Genomic DNA, 18322 nt, shown 5'->3' with positions numbered 1-18322 from the left:
CCCAAAATTGGGATTTTTCTAACATGAAATGCAGCCTCTTGAACACCGTGCTATAGTAGTTAAATTGGGCAAAAGCTGGAATTATCATGTGGTGTGCAATCCAGCCATCATTTAGCTCTTTTAAGTCTAATGGTTAAGGATGTGCTGATGGTCTCCCACTGAAGTCAATTATGCTTTAGAAAGTGCTTGGCTGCGGCTGAATGGCGCTACACACTTACTATTTCTGTTGCCTTCCAGCTTGAAGAAGGTGTGTATATAAGCAGGGGGCTGTCTTTGTCTCGGGGGTGAGCTCCCCACACCTCTTGGAACCCTGGAAAAACAACTGGAAGGAAATGGGGCTGATCCAGTATGCTTACCTATCTTAACGTGCCAACTTCCCCATATTCCAAACACTTGATGAGTGTGTTTTGGCACCAACAGTAAGGTCCACCAGGTCTTTCTTCCAAGGTCTTTCTCCCTAGCAAGTGTGCTTAGGATTTCAGGCTTAAAATATGGACTACTGCAATGCGCTCTCCGTGGGGCTACCTCTGAAGGTGACCCGGAAACTACAACTATTCCAGAATGCGGCAGCTAGACTGGTGACTGGGGGCGGCTGCCGAGACCACATAACACCGGTCTTGAAAGACCTACATTGGCTCCCAGTACGTTTCCGAGCACAATTCAAAGTGTTGGTGTTGACCTTTAAAGCCCTAAACGGCCTTGGTCCAGTATACCTGAAGGAGCGTCTCCACCCCCATCGTTCTGCCCGGACGCTGAGGTCCAGCGAACCAGGGAACCAGGCAGAGGGCCTTCTTGGTAGTGGCGCCCACCCTGTGGAACACCCTTCCATCAGATGTCAAAGCGATAAACAACTATCTGACATTCAGAAGACATCTTAAGGCAGCCCTGTTCAGGGAAGTTTTTAATGTGTGACATTTTAGTGTATTTTTGGTCTCTGTGGAAGCCGCCCAGAGTGGCTGGGGAAACCCAGCCAGGTGGGCGGGGTACAAATAATAAATTATTATTATTAAATTATTATAAAAGATACCAACATTGAGAGATATTGTGAATGTTCTCTTAGGTTTCTCTAGGCCACACTGGAGGCAAGAAAAAACACATGAATGCTTACAGTTAATTGCCAGCCTTTTTATTCTCTACCACAGCAGCAATTTTTTATTTTATTTTTTGCATTATTAATAGACAAACTTTCATTGTGCAAATCTGTTACGGACAGAGCAGTAATATTTACCCTAATTATCTGAAAAGTATTAGCAGAGACATTACTGTTTTTGTTGCTGCCCCAGTGCAGGCACTAAAGTCAAGCTTTCTTTCCCGACAAGCTGCTGAGGAGCGCGGAGACATCGACAATTCTCGGCCTCGAAACTTGAATGAGGTCCGATGTCGTGGCGTGTGGAAAGGGAATGTGGCCGGATACTGGGACGCGGGGCTTTTCCGGTGTTTTGAACCTTCCCATTAGGTGAGTCGCCGTGGGCACCAAGAAGAGGGAATCCTTTGGACGACACTTTGTTTTGTATATCTTGACGCCACTAGTCTGTGACTTGTCTGCAAAATGAAAACATTGCTTTCTTATGCACCAGAGGAGTCGACTCCTAGAATATTTGACGGAGTTACACTTTCCCCCCTCCCGGTGCTAGGATTTTTATCCATTTGTGCTGCTCCAGCAGTAGCAATATGGTGTGTGTGTGTGTGTGTGTGTGTGTGTGTGTGTGTATAAACACATAATTTTCTTAGCAAACAATATAACATATATTGGTCTTCACACTAAAGACCCGACCTCCCGTCTATTCCATATTTCGATTTCATAATACTTATTGCCAATACACACTTTTATCATAATTAAACTTATTCTTAATATATCTAATTTCGTATATCTACCTTGCAACTATTACTAAAGTTCCTCGAATGCTGCAACAGAATTTATTTATTTTTAAAAAAATAATTTTTATTAATTTCCCAATTTTAAAACAAAACAACAACAACATACAAACATCAACAGAAACAAACAAACACACAAAATATCATTTCTTAACCTCATTTTCATAACCCTCCTTTCTCGGACTTCCCCATACCTCACCCTTTTTGCATCCTTGTTTTACAGTTTTTCAACAACCCTTTTTACCAATTAAATTAAAACTTGTTATCTTTCTCAATTTCACCTTAAATCATCAAACAGTTTCAGCTGTAATTCTGCATCTTCCTTCCCCTTGACATTTTAGCACTCCTCAATTTTATGACAGTCCTTAAGATATACAAAACAAATTCCTTCCAGTAGCACCTTAAAGACCAACTAAGTCAGTTCTTGGTATGAGCTTTCGTGTGCATGCACACGAAAGCTCATACCAAGAACTGACTTAGTTGGTCTTTAAGGTGCTACTGGAAGGAATTTGTTTTGTTTTGACTATGGCAGACCAACACGGCTACCTATCTGTAACTTAAGATATACTTTAAACTTCTTCCAATCTTCCTCCACCGTCTCCTTCTCTTGGTCACGAATTCTGCCAGTCATTTCTGCCAGTCCCATAAAATCAATCACTTTCGTCTGCCTTTCTTCCAGTGTGGGTAGTTCTTGTGTCTTCCAATACTTTGCTAGAAGAATCCTTGCTGCTGTAGTGGCGTACATAAAAAAAGTCTTGTCCTTCCTTAACACCAATTGACCGACCATGCCCAAGAGAAACGCCTCTGGTTTCTTGTGAAAGGTACATTTAAGTACCTTCTTAATTTCATTATAAATCATTTCCCAAAAGGCTTTAATCTTTGGGCAGGTCCACCAAAGGTGAAAGAAGGTACCTTCAGTCTCATTACATTTCCAACATTTATTATTGGGCAGATGATAAATCTTCGCAAGCTTGACTGGGGTCATGTACCACCTATAAATCATTTTCATAATATTTTCTCTTAAGGCATTACATGCCGTAAATTTAATGCCGGTGGTCCATAACTGTTCCCAGTCAGCAAACATGATGTCATGACCAATGTCCTGTGCCCATTTAATCATGGCTGATTTAACTGTCTCATCTATTGTATTCCACTTCAGCAACAAATTATACATTCTTGATAAATTCTTAGTATTGGGTTCTAACAATTCTGTTTCTAGTTTCAATTTCTCCACCTGGAAGCCAATTTTCCTGTCTTGTTTGAAAGTCTCCATTATTTGATAATAATGGAGCCAGTCTCATACCTTGGACTTTATTTTCTCAAAACTCTGTAGTTTAAATTCACCACTTTCTTGTTCTAAAATTTCAGAATATTTTGGCCATTTAGATTCTATATTAAGTTTCTTCACCTCCTTAGCCTCCATAGGTGATAACCACCTAGGAGTTTTATTTTCCAACAAATCCTTGTATCGAATCCACACATTGTATAATGCTTTCCTAACAATATGGTTTTTGAAACCCTTGTGAACTTTAACCCTGTCATACCATATATATGCATGCCAACCAAACCTATTGTCAAATCCTTCCAAGTCCAGAATGTCTGCATTCTCGAGAAGTAGCCAATCTTTCAACCAGCAGAAAGCTGCCGATTCATAGTACAGTCTTAAGTCCGGCAGGGCAAACCCCCCTCTTGCTGCAACAGAATTTAAACTAGTATATTTATTTTTCAGATATTCTTTGAAAACCTCCCATTTTGAAACAAATTCCTGTTTTGATTTATTCTTTATTTTTTCTGATAGACCATCTAATTTGGCATGTTCTGTTAGGTTTTGGATCCAACCTTGTATAGAGGGGATTTCATTACTCTTCCATTTTGCTGCGATCAGAACTCTTGCTGTCGCCGTCGCATATAAAAAGATACCCTTCCTCTTTTGCGGAATATCCAAATCAGTTATTCCCAGGAGGTAGGCCTCTGGTTTTTTATTGAAAGAGATCTTTAGCATTTTTTGCAGTTCTGCATGGATACTCTCCTAGAATACCTGTATTTTCCTACATATCCACCACATATGGTGGAAAGTTCCTGAGTTTTGTGTATATCATTTGAGAGCGCGTGAGACAGGAAGTCTCAGTACTGTTGGAAGTTAGTTTCATTTCTGTTTGTGATGCTGTTCTGTACTGGTGCTGAGGGAGCACAGACATGCTGATGAAGTCTCTGTATATAGACTGTAAAATAAAGTAGTTTAGAGCTACTGATTGACTCTTTCTTCTGCTATGATATGCCAGAAGACGAGTGTGCGCCTCTCAGGAGGGAAGGGTCACTTATCACCGGTCTCTCTGGACTGAGGGAAATTTATAGCCAGGGAGGACCACTGGAGAGACACCCTTGGGAAGTTGGCAGCCTTCCCGGGCGTTTTTGCAACACCGTTGCCACTCAAATGGTGTGTGTGCCCCCATCTTGTGGTCAATTTTGTGGGGCGCAGGGCTTACCTGGGACCCTCCAATATTTTATTCAAGTTGGCACCCTTGTTATACGCTGGCAATAATAATAATAATAATAATAATAATAATAATAATAATATCACCTTTATTGTCAATAAACACTCAATCTCATCGCACAAAACAACAACCCCGAAAGTCAGTTGCACTATATTATTTTCCGTTCAGCAGCCTAACAGTCCACGGAACAGAGGGATTCTTAAGCTTATGTAAGTAAAGCGTTTGTTTGTCTTTCCCCCTCTGAACAGTTGGCACCCTTGCCATACAAAAACTGCCCCTCACTTGCAAAAAAAAAACCTGCTTTGCTTTAGACCAAACTTGAGTCTCCAGCTGTTTTCGGACTACAATTCCCATCATCCCTGGCCGCTGCTAGCTAGGCATGATGGGAGTTGTAGTCTCCCACCCCCAATACAGCTGGAAACCCAGGTTTGGGAAACACTACTTTAGACACACTGTTTGGATTGAGATGCAGGCCAGGCATACTGCACCCAGTTCTTTAATGGCTTTTTGCATCTGCCTCGGTTTGGTAGAAAAAAACCCAAAGAAAATCTGGCACGCCTGAAGTCTGCCCACCTGTGGTCTACATGCAGGTAACGTGTCTGTCCCCTTCACGTGATGTCTAAAGATCAAGGGCCCCCCAGAACAACAGCTTGTGAAGTGTGAGGGATTGCCACTGGAGGGCAGAATGGGCCCCTCAATTCTCTGGATTCTGTCCAGATATAATCAAACATTTATTTTATGTATTTGATGAGCTAATAGATATCAGCACACGTACAGTGAGATGTAACATGTTTGGCTTCTCCTGCACTTTGCTCTTTATGGGTAATTCAGAATTTCCTTCATTTGTCATAATACTGTATATTATATGGCTGACCTAAAAGGGCAGAGCTGTCTAGCCAATGGGAGTTATTTCTGAATAAATTACCTCGTATGTGTACGGGAACTGCAGGTGGCCCTCCGTTTATCTCCAAACTGAAAATTAAAAAGGCAAAATGTTAGTAGTAGTCTTGACCTATAATATAATGACAAGCAGCGAGGACAACAAAGGATCTGTGTTCCAATTAAGCAATAAGCATTTAAACAATTAAATGCGGAAGGTTGTACCTCAGCTCTGATTTCCAAACAGCTGGGATGGCAGAAACTTTGCTTACTTAAATGAGTTTCTTGCTGGGGAATGTATTAAGGATCTAGACCAGGGTTTCCCAAACTTGAAGCTCCAGCTGTTTTTGGATTACAACTCCCATCATCCCTGACCACTGGTCCTGCTAGCTAGGGATGATGGGAGTTGTAGTCCAACAACATATGGAGGGCCACAGGTTCCTCACCCCTAATCTAGGCACCGGTCCTTAACCTCAGGAGAAAAAAAAGAAATCTTATACACAGCTTGTTATCTAACAGCCATTTCCTATTTATATCATGATATGTAATTGTAGCGCTAGACTGTAATCACCTTTAACACAAACTAGAATACGCTGTTGTGTTTATGATTTTTTCTGTGGTTGTACTGGGAAATTAAAAGATGCTTTTGTTTTACAGTGCATAGCTCCCCCCCCCCCCATTTCTGGAAAACACAAAATGTTGTTCTTCTACAGATTTTCACAAAACTTCACCATCGAGGGTGTCCAACGAGATAAAAATAAAGCTAAAACATCCAAATATTGCTGATATATACCTCTCAGTTAGAGAACTTTGTGAAGGAAATAACCCTTCACACAAAAAAAATTCTTTGGGAACAAGTCTCTATACAACTAAATATAAAATTCCCTGAAGGTTTTGGAGATTACCAAAAATATTTATTTATTAATTTATAAGCTGCACTGTCATTAAAAAACAACAACAGTAAGGTGGAATATAAAAACAAACTCAACAAGGGTCCATAAAAACATAATTAAGAGCATCAATACAAATCAAATGGATTTAAAAGAGAATTGCAAGAACTCATGAGAAATCAAGAAGCAGGTTGCATTCTGCCTGTCCTGCTCTGCAAAGAGACCATGGGGACCAAGGCTCCTTAGTCCTGTGTCCATGCCTGAACCAAGATTGAAATGGATCCCAATAATCTGTGTCATTCAATAATGCTTGCAGCTGCTCCACCAAAACCCTCTCCACCACTGTCCCCCAAAAGGGGGTATTTGTGGAATCAATATTACCCTGAAGTCAACTGATATTTTGATTGCTATTTGCATGGGGTAATGAATAGAAATCAGTAAGATTTTCAGTACGTGAAAAGTGAGGGACTCAATACCTTAAAAAACAAACAAACAAACAAACCATAAGATAATTGAAAGGTTGCTAATTGTTACCTGAGAGCTGGAAGCCCAACTCTTTTTTGCCTCTTAAATTCTCTCACAAAGTCTGAATTTATTCTTGCATCCTTGCTAAGGTTTACTATTAGCCTCTTGAACAACTTGGGCTTATTCCTACATTGTACTAGCAAATGGCGATATGCAGTTCGGTTGAATGTTAAATATCCCAGAGCACATGCCATAGATGTACGAACCTGAAAAAAGAACCTCACTTTCAGCTGTCTTTTCCCTGAAGGATTCTATTAAAGCATATATATATATAATCAATAAAAGAAACTCATCTAAATAAAAACACAGAGAAAGAAAGAGAAATAAAAATGGAGAGTTCTCTCTCAAAAGTAGAACTTGTCACGCCACAGAAAGTTTATAATTCGGCAGAATATTTGAACTATTTGATATGTAGATGTATAATTTGGAATATTTAATGAGATTTGATTGGATTATTAAATTAGAAAATCTAATAATTTTTAATTTTTTTTTAAAGTGGTGGATCCTCCCAGCTCTCACCTGGGAGATTTCCTTTCTGCTTCCAGACTCCCACCATCTCACCTAGGCGATCTTCACTTCCCTGCCCATGTGGGAACAGGATACTGGACTAGATAGGCCTTTGGCCTGATCCAGTGTCAGGAACTGGTAGGTATTCGGATGACAGTGTGGGCAGAGGAAAGAGGCCAGGGGATTGACCCAGGAGAGGGGCCAGAGATTTATGGGGTTTGGCACTACCTACAAGGCAGGAGCCTGAGCAGGTGTGTGTGTGTAAGAGGAATGGTCAGAGATGGAGATGGGTGTGCAGGACAAGTCAAAGGAAGAGGCTGCTCAGGTAAGGGACAGGCCAGTCGAATCCCTGCCACTCCCTGCCCCGCTGTCTTCTAGGCCTGAGGGGCTTGAAAGAGGATAGAGCAGTGATGGCTTCCAGGTAAGAGAAGCCTCAGGTTGCATGGGTCCACCCATCAGATGAGGGTACATAACCTGGAGGGTGTGTGGTCCCACTACAGTAGTGCCCCGCAAGACGAACGCCTTGCAAGACGGAAAACCCACTAGACGAAAGGGTTTTCCGTTTTGGAGGCGCTTCGCAAAACGAATTTCCCTATGGGCTTGCTTCGCAAGACGAAATGTCTTGTGAGTTCCTGCGGGTTTCCCCCCTTTTTTCCCCCTTTTCCTAAGCCCTAAGCCGCTTATCAGCTGATCCGCTAAAAGCTGCTAAACCGCTAATAGCGCTAATCCGCTAAGCTGTCAATGGGCTTGCTTTGCAAGATGAAAAAACCGCTATACGAAGAGCCTCACGGAACGGATTAATTTCGTCTTGTGAGGCACCACTGTATTGCTACAATTTCTCTGCAGAACACAGACCCAGGAACAGCTGCCTAAGAAGCACGTGTGTGTTTGTATCTAGGGCGTTATGGAAATTGCTGTTAGTGCATGTTTTCCCAATAAAGAATTAACTATCAGACTTGGCTGGGGATGCCTAGGACATCCAACAGGGTTCTTCTTAAGAAAGGTGAGACCTTGGGTGGGAAAAATGCTATAAGTAAGTCAGAAATTAAATTGTAATAGCAAAAGACAAAAAAAAAGAGGGAAAAAAAGGACTATGTAAAAATAACATAGAAATTCTTTTGCTCTCTGGCGCCATCTGGTGTTGCATGTTTATAATGCATTCAAAACGTTGTTTTTTACTAATGTAGCTGAGTCCCTTGTAGGTTTCTAGCTACCCTTGGTAAATTATTATATTCAGTCAATTAAAGTGATGGGAATTCAGACCTTTCAGATCCCTGTTTACTGCGTCAAAAGACTTGCACGCCACACCCTGGAATGTGTGATCCATGCTGGATCTGGTCTGTTCTTGTATTCTCTACCATGGTGTCTGGGAGGTCCACCTTCCATAGTACCTGTTTTCTACTTAAAGAGTGGTGATGGGAGGTGATATAGGTTAAAAAAAAAAGCTGGGGCTAAAATGCAGCCTTGCTTAACCCCCTTGGTGGCTGGTACAGGGCCTATGAGTTGGCCATTTCTGGAGGATCTTACGTACAACACAGTATCTTTATATAGGCCATTAATCAAAAATAATAATCTTTTATCTATACTGGATGTATTCAATTTGGCCCAGAGTCTTACTCGTGAAATTGAATCAAAGGCCGCCTTCAAATCAATGAAGGCTGCATATAAGACCCCACGGGTTTTCTTGGCGTATTTGTCAATAAGATGTGCTAAGACAAAACAGTGATCTGTGGTAGATCTGCCTTGCCTAAATCCAGCTTGCTCCTCTGCCAAGATGGCCTCAGGGTCCATCCAACTGAGGGAGGGGATATATTTTAAATGAACAATTAATCATTGAACAGTTCGTGCTGCAGTGATATTTTAATTACAATTTATGGTTGTTGTATTTACACCAGCGTTTTCACCAGTTTTCCAGGAAAAGATGGCAATACAACCAGCCTGTCGAGTCCATGATCTCCCCTGGATCTCTCTTTTCTTAAAAAACCGTGTTACAAAAGAGATGGTCTTTAATTGAGCAATCTGAATGTGACTGTTGCTATTTTGGAGTGATATTAAGTCTGGAAGCACCCTGAGAGCATATATACAAAAAAAAAAAACCAAAAAAAAAAAAACACCTCCACCTTTTCCCATTAATTCTTTCTTGAAATTAATGCAGAGTGGCTAAATAATGGCTTTAAAAGTTGGGTTTCCCCCACCATCACTGCCACCTGTCTAATGTACGCATATTGGCGAAATATGGCTTCCAATGTGCATTACTGAAAAACCAATACTGTATATGGCATTCATTTTTGATTAATAATCTCAGGGTAAAAGGAGGTGATTAGATTTTGATACTATTAAAGGGTCCACATTGCTTATTTTCATGCTGTTTTATATTTCACCAGTTTAGCTGCATTAGAAAGTTAGACTGAATGGATCAAATGGGGGGACGGGGACTGCAAAAATAAAATAGCTGTACCTCTTCTTCCTTTGCGTATAAATGATAACAAAGACGCTGGACAGTTCCTAAGCATGTAATTGCTTCTGGAATACCTGCTCTTGTGTGAGCCAAACTAGCCAATAGCTTCCCTATAAAGAAATAGATAACTGAGATTAAATGTTACTAGTAAATTGAGCTAAAATTATACAAAAAAGCTTTTTGGTACAATTAACTTCAGCAGGCAGGTGTCCATTTCTGAAACATTTCAAGAACCCCAGTACAATTTCTATGGCCACACTTTTCAGTATTCTTTTTAATTGCACTCTTGGAACATATTGACACTTATGGCTTTAGGTAAAATGTGTGCTCCAATGTGCATTTACCGTATTTTTCTCTCCATAAGACACACCATTTTCCTCCTAAAAAGTAAGGGGAAATGTCTGTGCGTCTTATGGAGCGAATGCGTGGTCCCTGGAGCCAAATTGCCCAAGGCCGAAAAGCAGATTGTGCTTTTTTTTTTTTTAGAAAGACGGAAGGGGGTATTGAAATGAAGCCGCTGAGCAGCTGATCGGCAAGCGATTGGAGGGAGATAAGGGACTCTAGCGATAAAGGAGGCTGCCTGGGAGGGGGGAGGTAAAAGCACATGGATCCTCAGAATTTTTGCATTGGGCCACCCCAAACTCACCGTCGAATGACATATCATGTCTGTGGCCACAGCATGAACCACAAAAATCATACATCCACTGATTTGTTCAGAATATTTTTTTTTCTTGTTTTCCTCCTCTAAAAACTAGGTGCGTCTTATGGTCAGGTGCATCTTATGGAGCGAAAAATACGGTAATTTAAATGAAGCAAGAACCTTTGCTGTATTGTCGGGTGGGGCAACCCAGTCAGATAGGTGGCATAGCAATAATAATAATAATAATAATAATAATAATAATAATAATAATAATAATAAATAACAACAACAACAACAACAACAACAACAACAACAACAACAACAACAACAACAACAGTCTTGACAGAATAAACACCTGCCTCTAGGGTAGTAGAAACCAAGACACGGCATATAAACAATCACATCCTACTATTTTAAGATTTTGCACTATTCCAGTGTTGTATAAGCATGCTGCCTTGAAAAACAGTGCTTCTCTTTGCATCATTACTTGCCTATTAACACAAGAGTCGCTGTCTTTTCCGAACATAGCAGGTCGACCAAAATAGAAACTCCTTTTGCAGACAGACTGACTTTATCCTTATCAACTATAATTCTGGCTAGTATAACTATCTGAAACAAAAGAAACATTTTTACACAATGCATTATTAATCAGGCCTCACACATTTCCCCCCCATTTCTCTGCATTTCCTGCTTCCAGCAAAAATTGTTATTCTTTTTTTGTCCCAGTACAGTGGTGAGAAAAGAATCCGTTCCGCGAGTCTCTTCGTCTAGCGGTTTTTTCGCCTTGCGAAGCAAGCCCATTGACAGCTTAGCGGATTAGCGCTATTAGCGGCTTAGCGGCTATTAGCGGCTATTAGCAGCTTAGCGGCTAAGCAGCTATTAGCGGCTTAGCGGCTTAGAAAAAGGGGGGGGGAGCGTCTTGCGAAGCAAGCCCATAGGGAAATTCGTCTTGCAAAGCGCCTCAAAAACGGAAAACCCTTTCGTCTAGCGGGTTTTTCGTCTTGCGAGGCATTCGTCTTGCGGGGCACCACTGTACAAAGCAAGCATATTTTAATGAGAATGTAGTTTATGGCTACACAATCATAGGAATGGAAGAGAATATGTTTGTGTTACCTGCGGATGGAGACAAAGCACAAAAGCTCAGCCCTCACACTTCTGAGTTTGCAGAAGCATTTATTACTCTATGATACAAACATATGCAGACATACATGGGAGAATGTACACTAGAAATTAAGACATGCGTACACATTTTGCAAGTTAAAACACGACACCTTTTTCCATATTTCAACCCAATTCTTTAAAAAAAATTCCTTTTTGCAATTTTCCTATATTCTTTATATTTTACAAAGATATGCTATTGTGTTTATTTATGTACATATGCCCTTGTTAGTGTATATAGGTTTCTCTGCAGACTAAAAATATGAAACTGTAACCGATGAAGTAACAATAGCAGAAGTATTTGAAGTGGGCACAGATTGAGACATTGGGCACAACTTTAAAAATGTTGAGATCACAGGTTCCCAAGCAATGCCTTGAACCTCTTAGGCAAAAATGACTCTTCACAATAGATGAATGGTTGAAGGAACAATTGGACAGGCTACGTTGACACAAGTCATTGATAACAGAAAAAGCAAAAATAGCCATGGTGGCCTTTAAGAAAAAATCCAAAATCCACATTACATATACCTTTCTTAGGCCAATGAAGAGGTCACAAAATAGTCTGCAAGTTTTCAAGCTCTCCAGAACCCTTCACCAGGCTATATGGTAAACAGAGTAGGATTCAGGAGGGGAAAGTTGACTCATATAGAAACTATGGAGTCTTTATTTAATTGTGACAATCTTGAAATGTGGGAGGAGGTAGCAGGTAGTCTAATGAGGCTCTTTTGGGTACTACGCAGGTGTCAGGTTGTACCTAGGACACCTGAAAACTTTTCAAAGGTATTCAAAATGATAGATATATCATTTTTTTCCAGAGATTTGAGAAACGGAATCTATACTAGAAAACTAACATAAGAAGAACCCTTGTAGATCAGGAAAATGGTCCATCTCTCTTCCAGGACCCTATTCTCACAGTGGCAAACCAGATGTTTATGGAATACCCACAAGGATCAGAAGCTGCTGCCGAAAGGGAGAAGATGAAACTCTCCTTCTCCAATATAGTAGATTGAGCAGAGTCCTTTGTATTTGAGCAAGAAGACAGAGGCATAGCATTCAAACAGTCCTTTATGGAAAACTCCATTTTCAAAAATGGCACACGCGTGCTTATGCATTCTGGGTGAACTATGAGCGTGATCTCTGGTTTTGTACCTGAAAGGCGGCCATTGCTCTGTCTGTCTCTACTTCCGATTCCAGGAAAGGTTCAAATATAGACACAGATATTGGTCCACTTTCTAAAATCAATAACTGCTGGCTGGGATTATTATATGCAAAAAGGGCGATAGCATTTCCTGCTCGCAAACAGATATCCTTAAAACAATCAGAGAAAGAAGTAAATTGTATTGACCGTGAAATATAAAGTACATAAAATCTACCGTACACACACACACACACACACACACACACACACAACCATGGGTGGTATTCAGCTAACAAGTCCTGTCAGTGCAAGAATTTCTGCTTGTGCAGTGGGAGACATACAAAAACACACACACACACACACACACACACTCAAGCAAGCACCCCACACCCTACCCAGATCTGCTCCAGAGGATTGGGGGAACCTTTAGGACAGATTTAGGGGGTGCACTTTCCATGTGGTATTATTAAATTCCAGAGGGTGGAATTACGCAACAGCAGCTGCCAGAATATTGATTGCAAAAAAATGGAAGGGGGAGAAAATCCCATCACTATTAGAATGGCAAAACAAACCCTGTGAGTTTGTAGAAATGGCAAAATTGATGGCAGTTATTAGAGGCCACTCAAATCAGAGAATAATTAGAGAGTGGTATGGAGTGAATACATGAAAAAATATGGTTCCAAAATTGAAATATTAATAGAGAATGTGTAAAACGTGCAGGGGTAAGCAAGAAAATAATAACAGAATCAATTGAATACTTATTAAATTACAACAACACAACAAGATGGAAGAAGTAAAATATTGAGATCACACATGGGTGAAGGGGAGTGGGGGGTATATGGGAACCTATAATATAATTTATAATATAATTTGTTAATTGCATTGTATTTACATATAGCAAAGGGAAGCCTAGAGCAATTAGATATATTTTAATTTAGGTAATCTATGTAATAGGCTTATGTTAGAAAATTAATATGGATTTTGAATTTGATGTTTGTAATTTTTTTTGGTTTTGAAATAAAAAATAAAATAAAATAAAATAAATTCCAGAGGGCGGCTGGGTAAATTTGTTGCAGTATGAAGAATGGAATCTTGCGCACCCTTAAAAGCCGACACATTTATTGCGGCATTGTTTGTTTTTCGGTGGTTCCTGTAATCAGGCACTGACATTAATTGAAACAAAGAAGGAAAGAATGTCAGTGCCTTATTACAGCATGAAGCGTATTTAATCTTGTCTCTTAAATGGGCACTATGATGTTCTCCAGTAAAGCCAGTACCTTCTCTGGTGCGTAAAGGAGCCCAAGGACGTCAGAATAACTAAAGCCTTCCTTCTCTCGCAACACACTCTGCAGGTTATCATTCTTTAGAACAATGCAAGCCAAAGAATATGCAACTTCAACCTAAACAATCAGTTGAATGGAAAAGCAAAAGTAAAAAAAAGAAAATATCATTTTTATATAATAGATCATATCCTATCCTATTCACATCAAAGTTCAGAATGGGATTCAGACATATACACTGCATATAAATAACATTTTTACTGATTTAATAGGTGATCTTGAACACATTGGTTAAATTCAATTATTTTTAGCCCAATACCAAATTTTCAGCCCCATTCCAAACGTCCTTCAGAGCTTGCTGACTATCCCTCAGTCCCCAATGAACAATCCCTTTAAGTAACACATAGCTGCAGTACAAGGACATTTACACCATAAAAAGCCACAATCTCGTCCAGAGTTGTTATAATATGTGCACTTAATATATAACAAACTGGACTCTTTCTGCACCTCACAGCACAACAGTTCCACACTGCTTAATGGAGATTTTTGTCTTGCCCTGAGGTTTCCAAATATATTTACTGATAAACATAGTTCTCCTTCCCCTAACTGAACCCTCACAAAAACCCCTGTGCGATAGGCTAGATTCAGAGAGACTAACAGCTTCAAAGTCACCCAGTGAGCTTCATGGCTTAGTGTGGATTTGAACTGTGGGCTCCCAGGTCTTAGTCTAACACTATAGCCACACCAAGACACTTAGGTTGGAATGACCGCTCCCCACATCAAATGGGGGGTGTTTTTTGCATGGTCGCACGCAGCCCTCCCCCCCGATCCTATGCAGCTCCCTAAAATACAACCTGGCTTTCCCCCCTCTCATGCTGGATACCTTGAGGTTCCCACCTAACCTCAGACAGTTAACCAATCCTGGTGCGGGGGGGGGGGGGGCGGCGTTGCCAGGGGAGTTGGCCAGGTGGGGTGTACCACCCTGCCCACACAATAGAGGGTGGAACTTACCTGGGAGTCCTCAGTCGGCTCCAGAGCTTCACCCACCCTGCCCTCCCTCAGTTATGCCTTCTTTTGCAGGTTAGGCACAGGTACGCGGGCGCTGCTACGTCATTGGTTGCTGTTAAAGGACCGGGAAGGAATTCCCCTGCATTGGCAGGTTTTGCCTTCCCCATAGCAAAATAATAATAATAATAATAATAATAATAATAATAATAATAATTATTATTATTATTATTATTATTTATACCCCGCCCATCTGGCTGGGTTTCCCCAGCCACTCTGCGCAGCTTCCAACAAAACACTAAAATACAATTAAAAGCTTCCCTAAACAGGGCTGCCTTCAGATGTCTTCTAAAAGTTGGGTAGTTATTTTTCTCTTTGACAACAGGTGGGAGGGCATTCCACAGGGCAATTGCCACTACTGAGAAGACCCTCTGCCTGGTTCCCTGTAACTTGGCTTCTCACAGCGAGGGAACTGCCAGAAGGCCCTCAGCGCTGGACCTCAGTGTCCAGGTAGAACGATGGAGGTGGAGACGCTCCTTCAGGTATACTGGACCGAAGCCATTTAGGGCTTTAAAGGTCAGCACCAACATTTTGAATTGTGCTCGGAAACGTACTGGGAGCCAGTGTAGGTCTTTCAAGACCAGTGTTATATGGTCTCGGTGGCTGCTCCCAGTCACCAATCTAGCTGCCGCATTCTGGATTAGGTGTAGTTTCCGGGTCACCTTCAAAGGTAGCCCCACGTAGAGGGCATTGCAGTAGTCCAAGCGAGAGATAACTAGAGCATGCACCACTCTGGTGAGACAGTCTGCGGGCAGGTAGGGTCTCCGCCTGCGTACCAGATGGAGCTGATAAACAGCTGCCCTGGACACAGATTTGACCTGTGCCTCCATGGTGTCACAACTTTGGCGGTTTCAGGCCTTGGGTGGAATCCTTTAGTCTATCTTCCCTAAATGGGGGGGGGGGCATGAAGCGGTGACCCATGCCCCCACTGCGGCAGCGATACCAAGGTTCCCCGTTAAAGGGGTTGTTTTGAGGGGTGTCATTGGCCATATGCCAATAGGTTGTCAGTGGTCTCCCCTGCGTTGAGGTGAAATGGGGGGCGGGCTCTCTCTGCTTAAACATACGTTTTCTAGAGTCAGCCCAATCCCCACACATTTTGGATAACCCTGATGTTCCCCAGATCCCTGGCTGGGGACTGGGAGGGATAAACGCCCAATGCCTAAGCCAAGGTCTCCCTACATCTGAATCTTTAATAAAGTTGCCCATTTTAATCCCATAACACATTGTCATGAGTCATTATTCCACTAGGGAGTCGCCTGGGGTTGGGGGGGGGTCTCTGCTTGTCCACACAATTAGTCTTTTGCCAGCCAAATAGCCAATGCCCCAAACAGCATCCTAGTACCTAATTCTCTCCCTCTCCCCACAACCTCCCCATAACCTCTAGTGAAATGGTCATCACATGGTCATCAAAATGCAAATCTCCCCATCCTTACTCCACATAACTGGGTGCCACTAGTGGTTGAGTTGTATGATTAGAGGTCACAGGGGAGATGTTAGATATTATAGGGGAGAGAAGATGTGAGGATATCAAGCCAAATATGGGGATGTTGCTGTTGGCAGCTCCTTGTCTACAATAACATCTCGTTCCAGTCTTTAGGAACTGGAATGTAGCAAACAAAATTATTATAGCCGTGTTACTTTTGTGAAGTCAGCGTCATACAACTCTAACCAATTAGGTGCCAGTTTCCAAACTGGCTGTGACCAGCAGCTAGTTTCTTTGTATAGAAACATAAGAAGCTGCCTTATACTAAGTCAGACCCTTGGTCTATCTAGATCCTCATTGCCAACACAGACTGGCAGCATCTCACCAGGGTTTCAGGTAAGGGTGCTTCCAAACCCTACAGGGAGCATTTGCATGGAAAGCACCACGACTGAGTTGCAGCCCTTTAGCATCACGCAAAGATGTATTAGCTTATATTATGTGATGAACTGAAAGGACTACTTAAACCTACTCAAGAATCAGGGCTTTCCCCGCCTCCCCCTGCTGGAACTCAATGGAACTCAGTTCTGGCACTTCTCAGATGGGCACCATTGTCATTATAAGAGAGTTTATGGTGAGTTCTGGCACCTCTTTTTCTAGAAAAATAGCACTGTCAAGAAATGTATCCCCAAGGATGTGCTTTATGGAGAGCTGGCTTCAGGTACCAGGCCTGTTGGCAGACCAACTCTGCATTACAAAGATGCTTCAAATGTGACATGAAAGCTGGCAACATCAACCCCACCATCTGGGAATTCCTTGCAGATGACCAAAGTGCCTGGAGATAGACAGGTCACATATCCCCAGCAGTAACCAGAGGAAAAATGACTACCAGAGGAGCGCAGAGAGAAGAAACACCATAGTTCATCTGCAGCAGCACAATCAGACGCCTTCAGCTTCTCCAGCTGCAACAAAACACGTTTCTACAGCCACAGCAGGCGCTGTAATTCTCCAACGGTTTGACTTCTCCTCCAATGGCACACTTTTCCACTGTCCTCCGAGAAAGACAGATGCCAGCACTTAAACCTACTCAAGAAATGCTTTGGAGGAGTTCATCTCTATACTGAATAAGGCTACCACTTAAAACCCACCTTTATGTGAAGAGAACTATGATGTTTCAGTAAGTGGACCAATATTGGCAAGGCTCCTTCATCTACTACGTTGTCTTGACTGACTGGATTGTTTATATTAGCTTCACCTGAAGGTCCAACAAGTCAGGCAGAGAGCCCCACATAAGGAGCACAGGAAAAATTGAAAAGATAATGAGAAAATGTAATGTCAGTACAAGCAAACCTCATATTTGTAACTATTCTGTGTTCTTAACTCTTTAGACAATAACATGTTCCAAACGGCTACCTCAAGTCTAGGGAGCATTATCACAGAATGTGGAAGACCTGGGAAATTTCTGTGCTGTTTGGTGGGATTTCATTTCTTATGTCGAATTCAGACATATGAAACCCTGGCCTCATCCATACTTCCCCTTGTCCAGCCACTTTCACTTGGGAAAACCTGCTCTTTACCGCTGAATCAGAACAAATGTCAATCAGGTTTTCCCGGGAATTGCTGTTTGCTCTGATTTGGCAGTAAAGAGCAGGTTTTCCTGGGAAAAGCAGAAAAACGCCCAGACCCGTACTTTTAGGACAAGTGAAGTGTGAACGAGCCCCCTCTTCCTCCAAAAAATAGCAAAATTTGGCTTTCATTGTGTGTTTTGCTGCTTTTATTTTTCTACATTATCTGCTCCCTACATATTTGGAAAATGCAAAATGGGCAAACAGTAACTCTGTACTTGTTTGTTTGCATTTTTGGATTCTGGCTGTAACTCTGACTTGTTTGTTTGCATTTTTGATTTTACATTAATGATAAATAACAATGAAATAAGATAAAAATAAAATGTGGGCTTTATAGAGTTTAGGTCCAGATGTGAGGTGTGTGTTC

At 41.6% G+C, this 18322-nt stretch overlaps 1 protein-coding gene across 1 annotated transcript in view; it reads right to left on the bottom strand.

Annotated features, from left to right (window-relative positions):
• Positions 1-1109: 1109 nt before the first annotated feature.
• Positions 1110-18322, bottom strand: part of ANKAR (ankyrin and armadillo repeat containing) — a 63113-nt gene continuing 45900 nt past the window's right edge. The window contains exons 18-25 of the mRNA XM_081850290.1: positions 17479-17585; positions 13843-13965; positions 12577-12735; positions 10761-10878; positions 9630-9739; positions 6674-6870; positions 5296-5342; positions 1110-1542 (exon numbers count right to left, since the gene is read on the bottom strand). Of these exons, the coding sequence (XP_081706416.1) occupies positions 1298-1542; positions 5296-5342; positions 6674-6870; positions 9630-9739; positions 10761-10878; positions 12577-12735; positions 13843-13965; positions 17479-17585 (1106 nt within the window). The 3' untranslated portion in view covers positions 1110-1297. The remainder of the gene's footprint in view (positions 1543-5295; positions 5343-6673; positions 6871-9629; positions 9740-10760; positions 10879-12576; positions 12736-13842; positions 13966-17478; positions 17586-18322) is intronic.

Source organism: Podarcis erhardii (assembly GCF_964252035.2).
Source record: "Podarcis erhardii genome assembly, chromosome: 1".
NCBI lineage: Eukaryota > Metazoa > Chordata > Lepidosauria > Squamata > Lacertidae > Podarcis > Podarcis erhardii.
The sequence above is the reverse complement of the archived record's forward strand: the minus strand, read 5'-3'. Positions and strand labels throughout refer to the sequence as shown.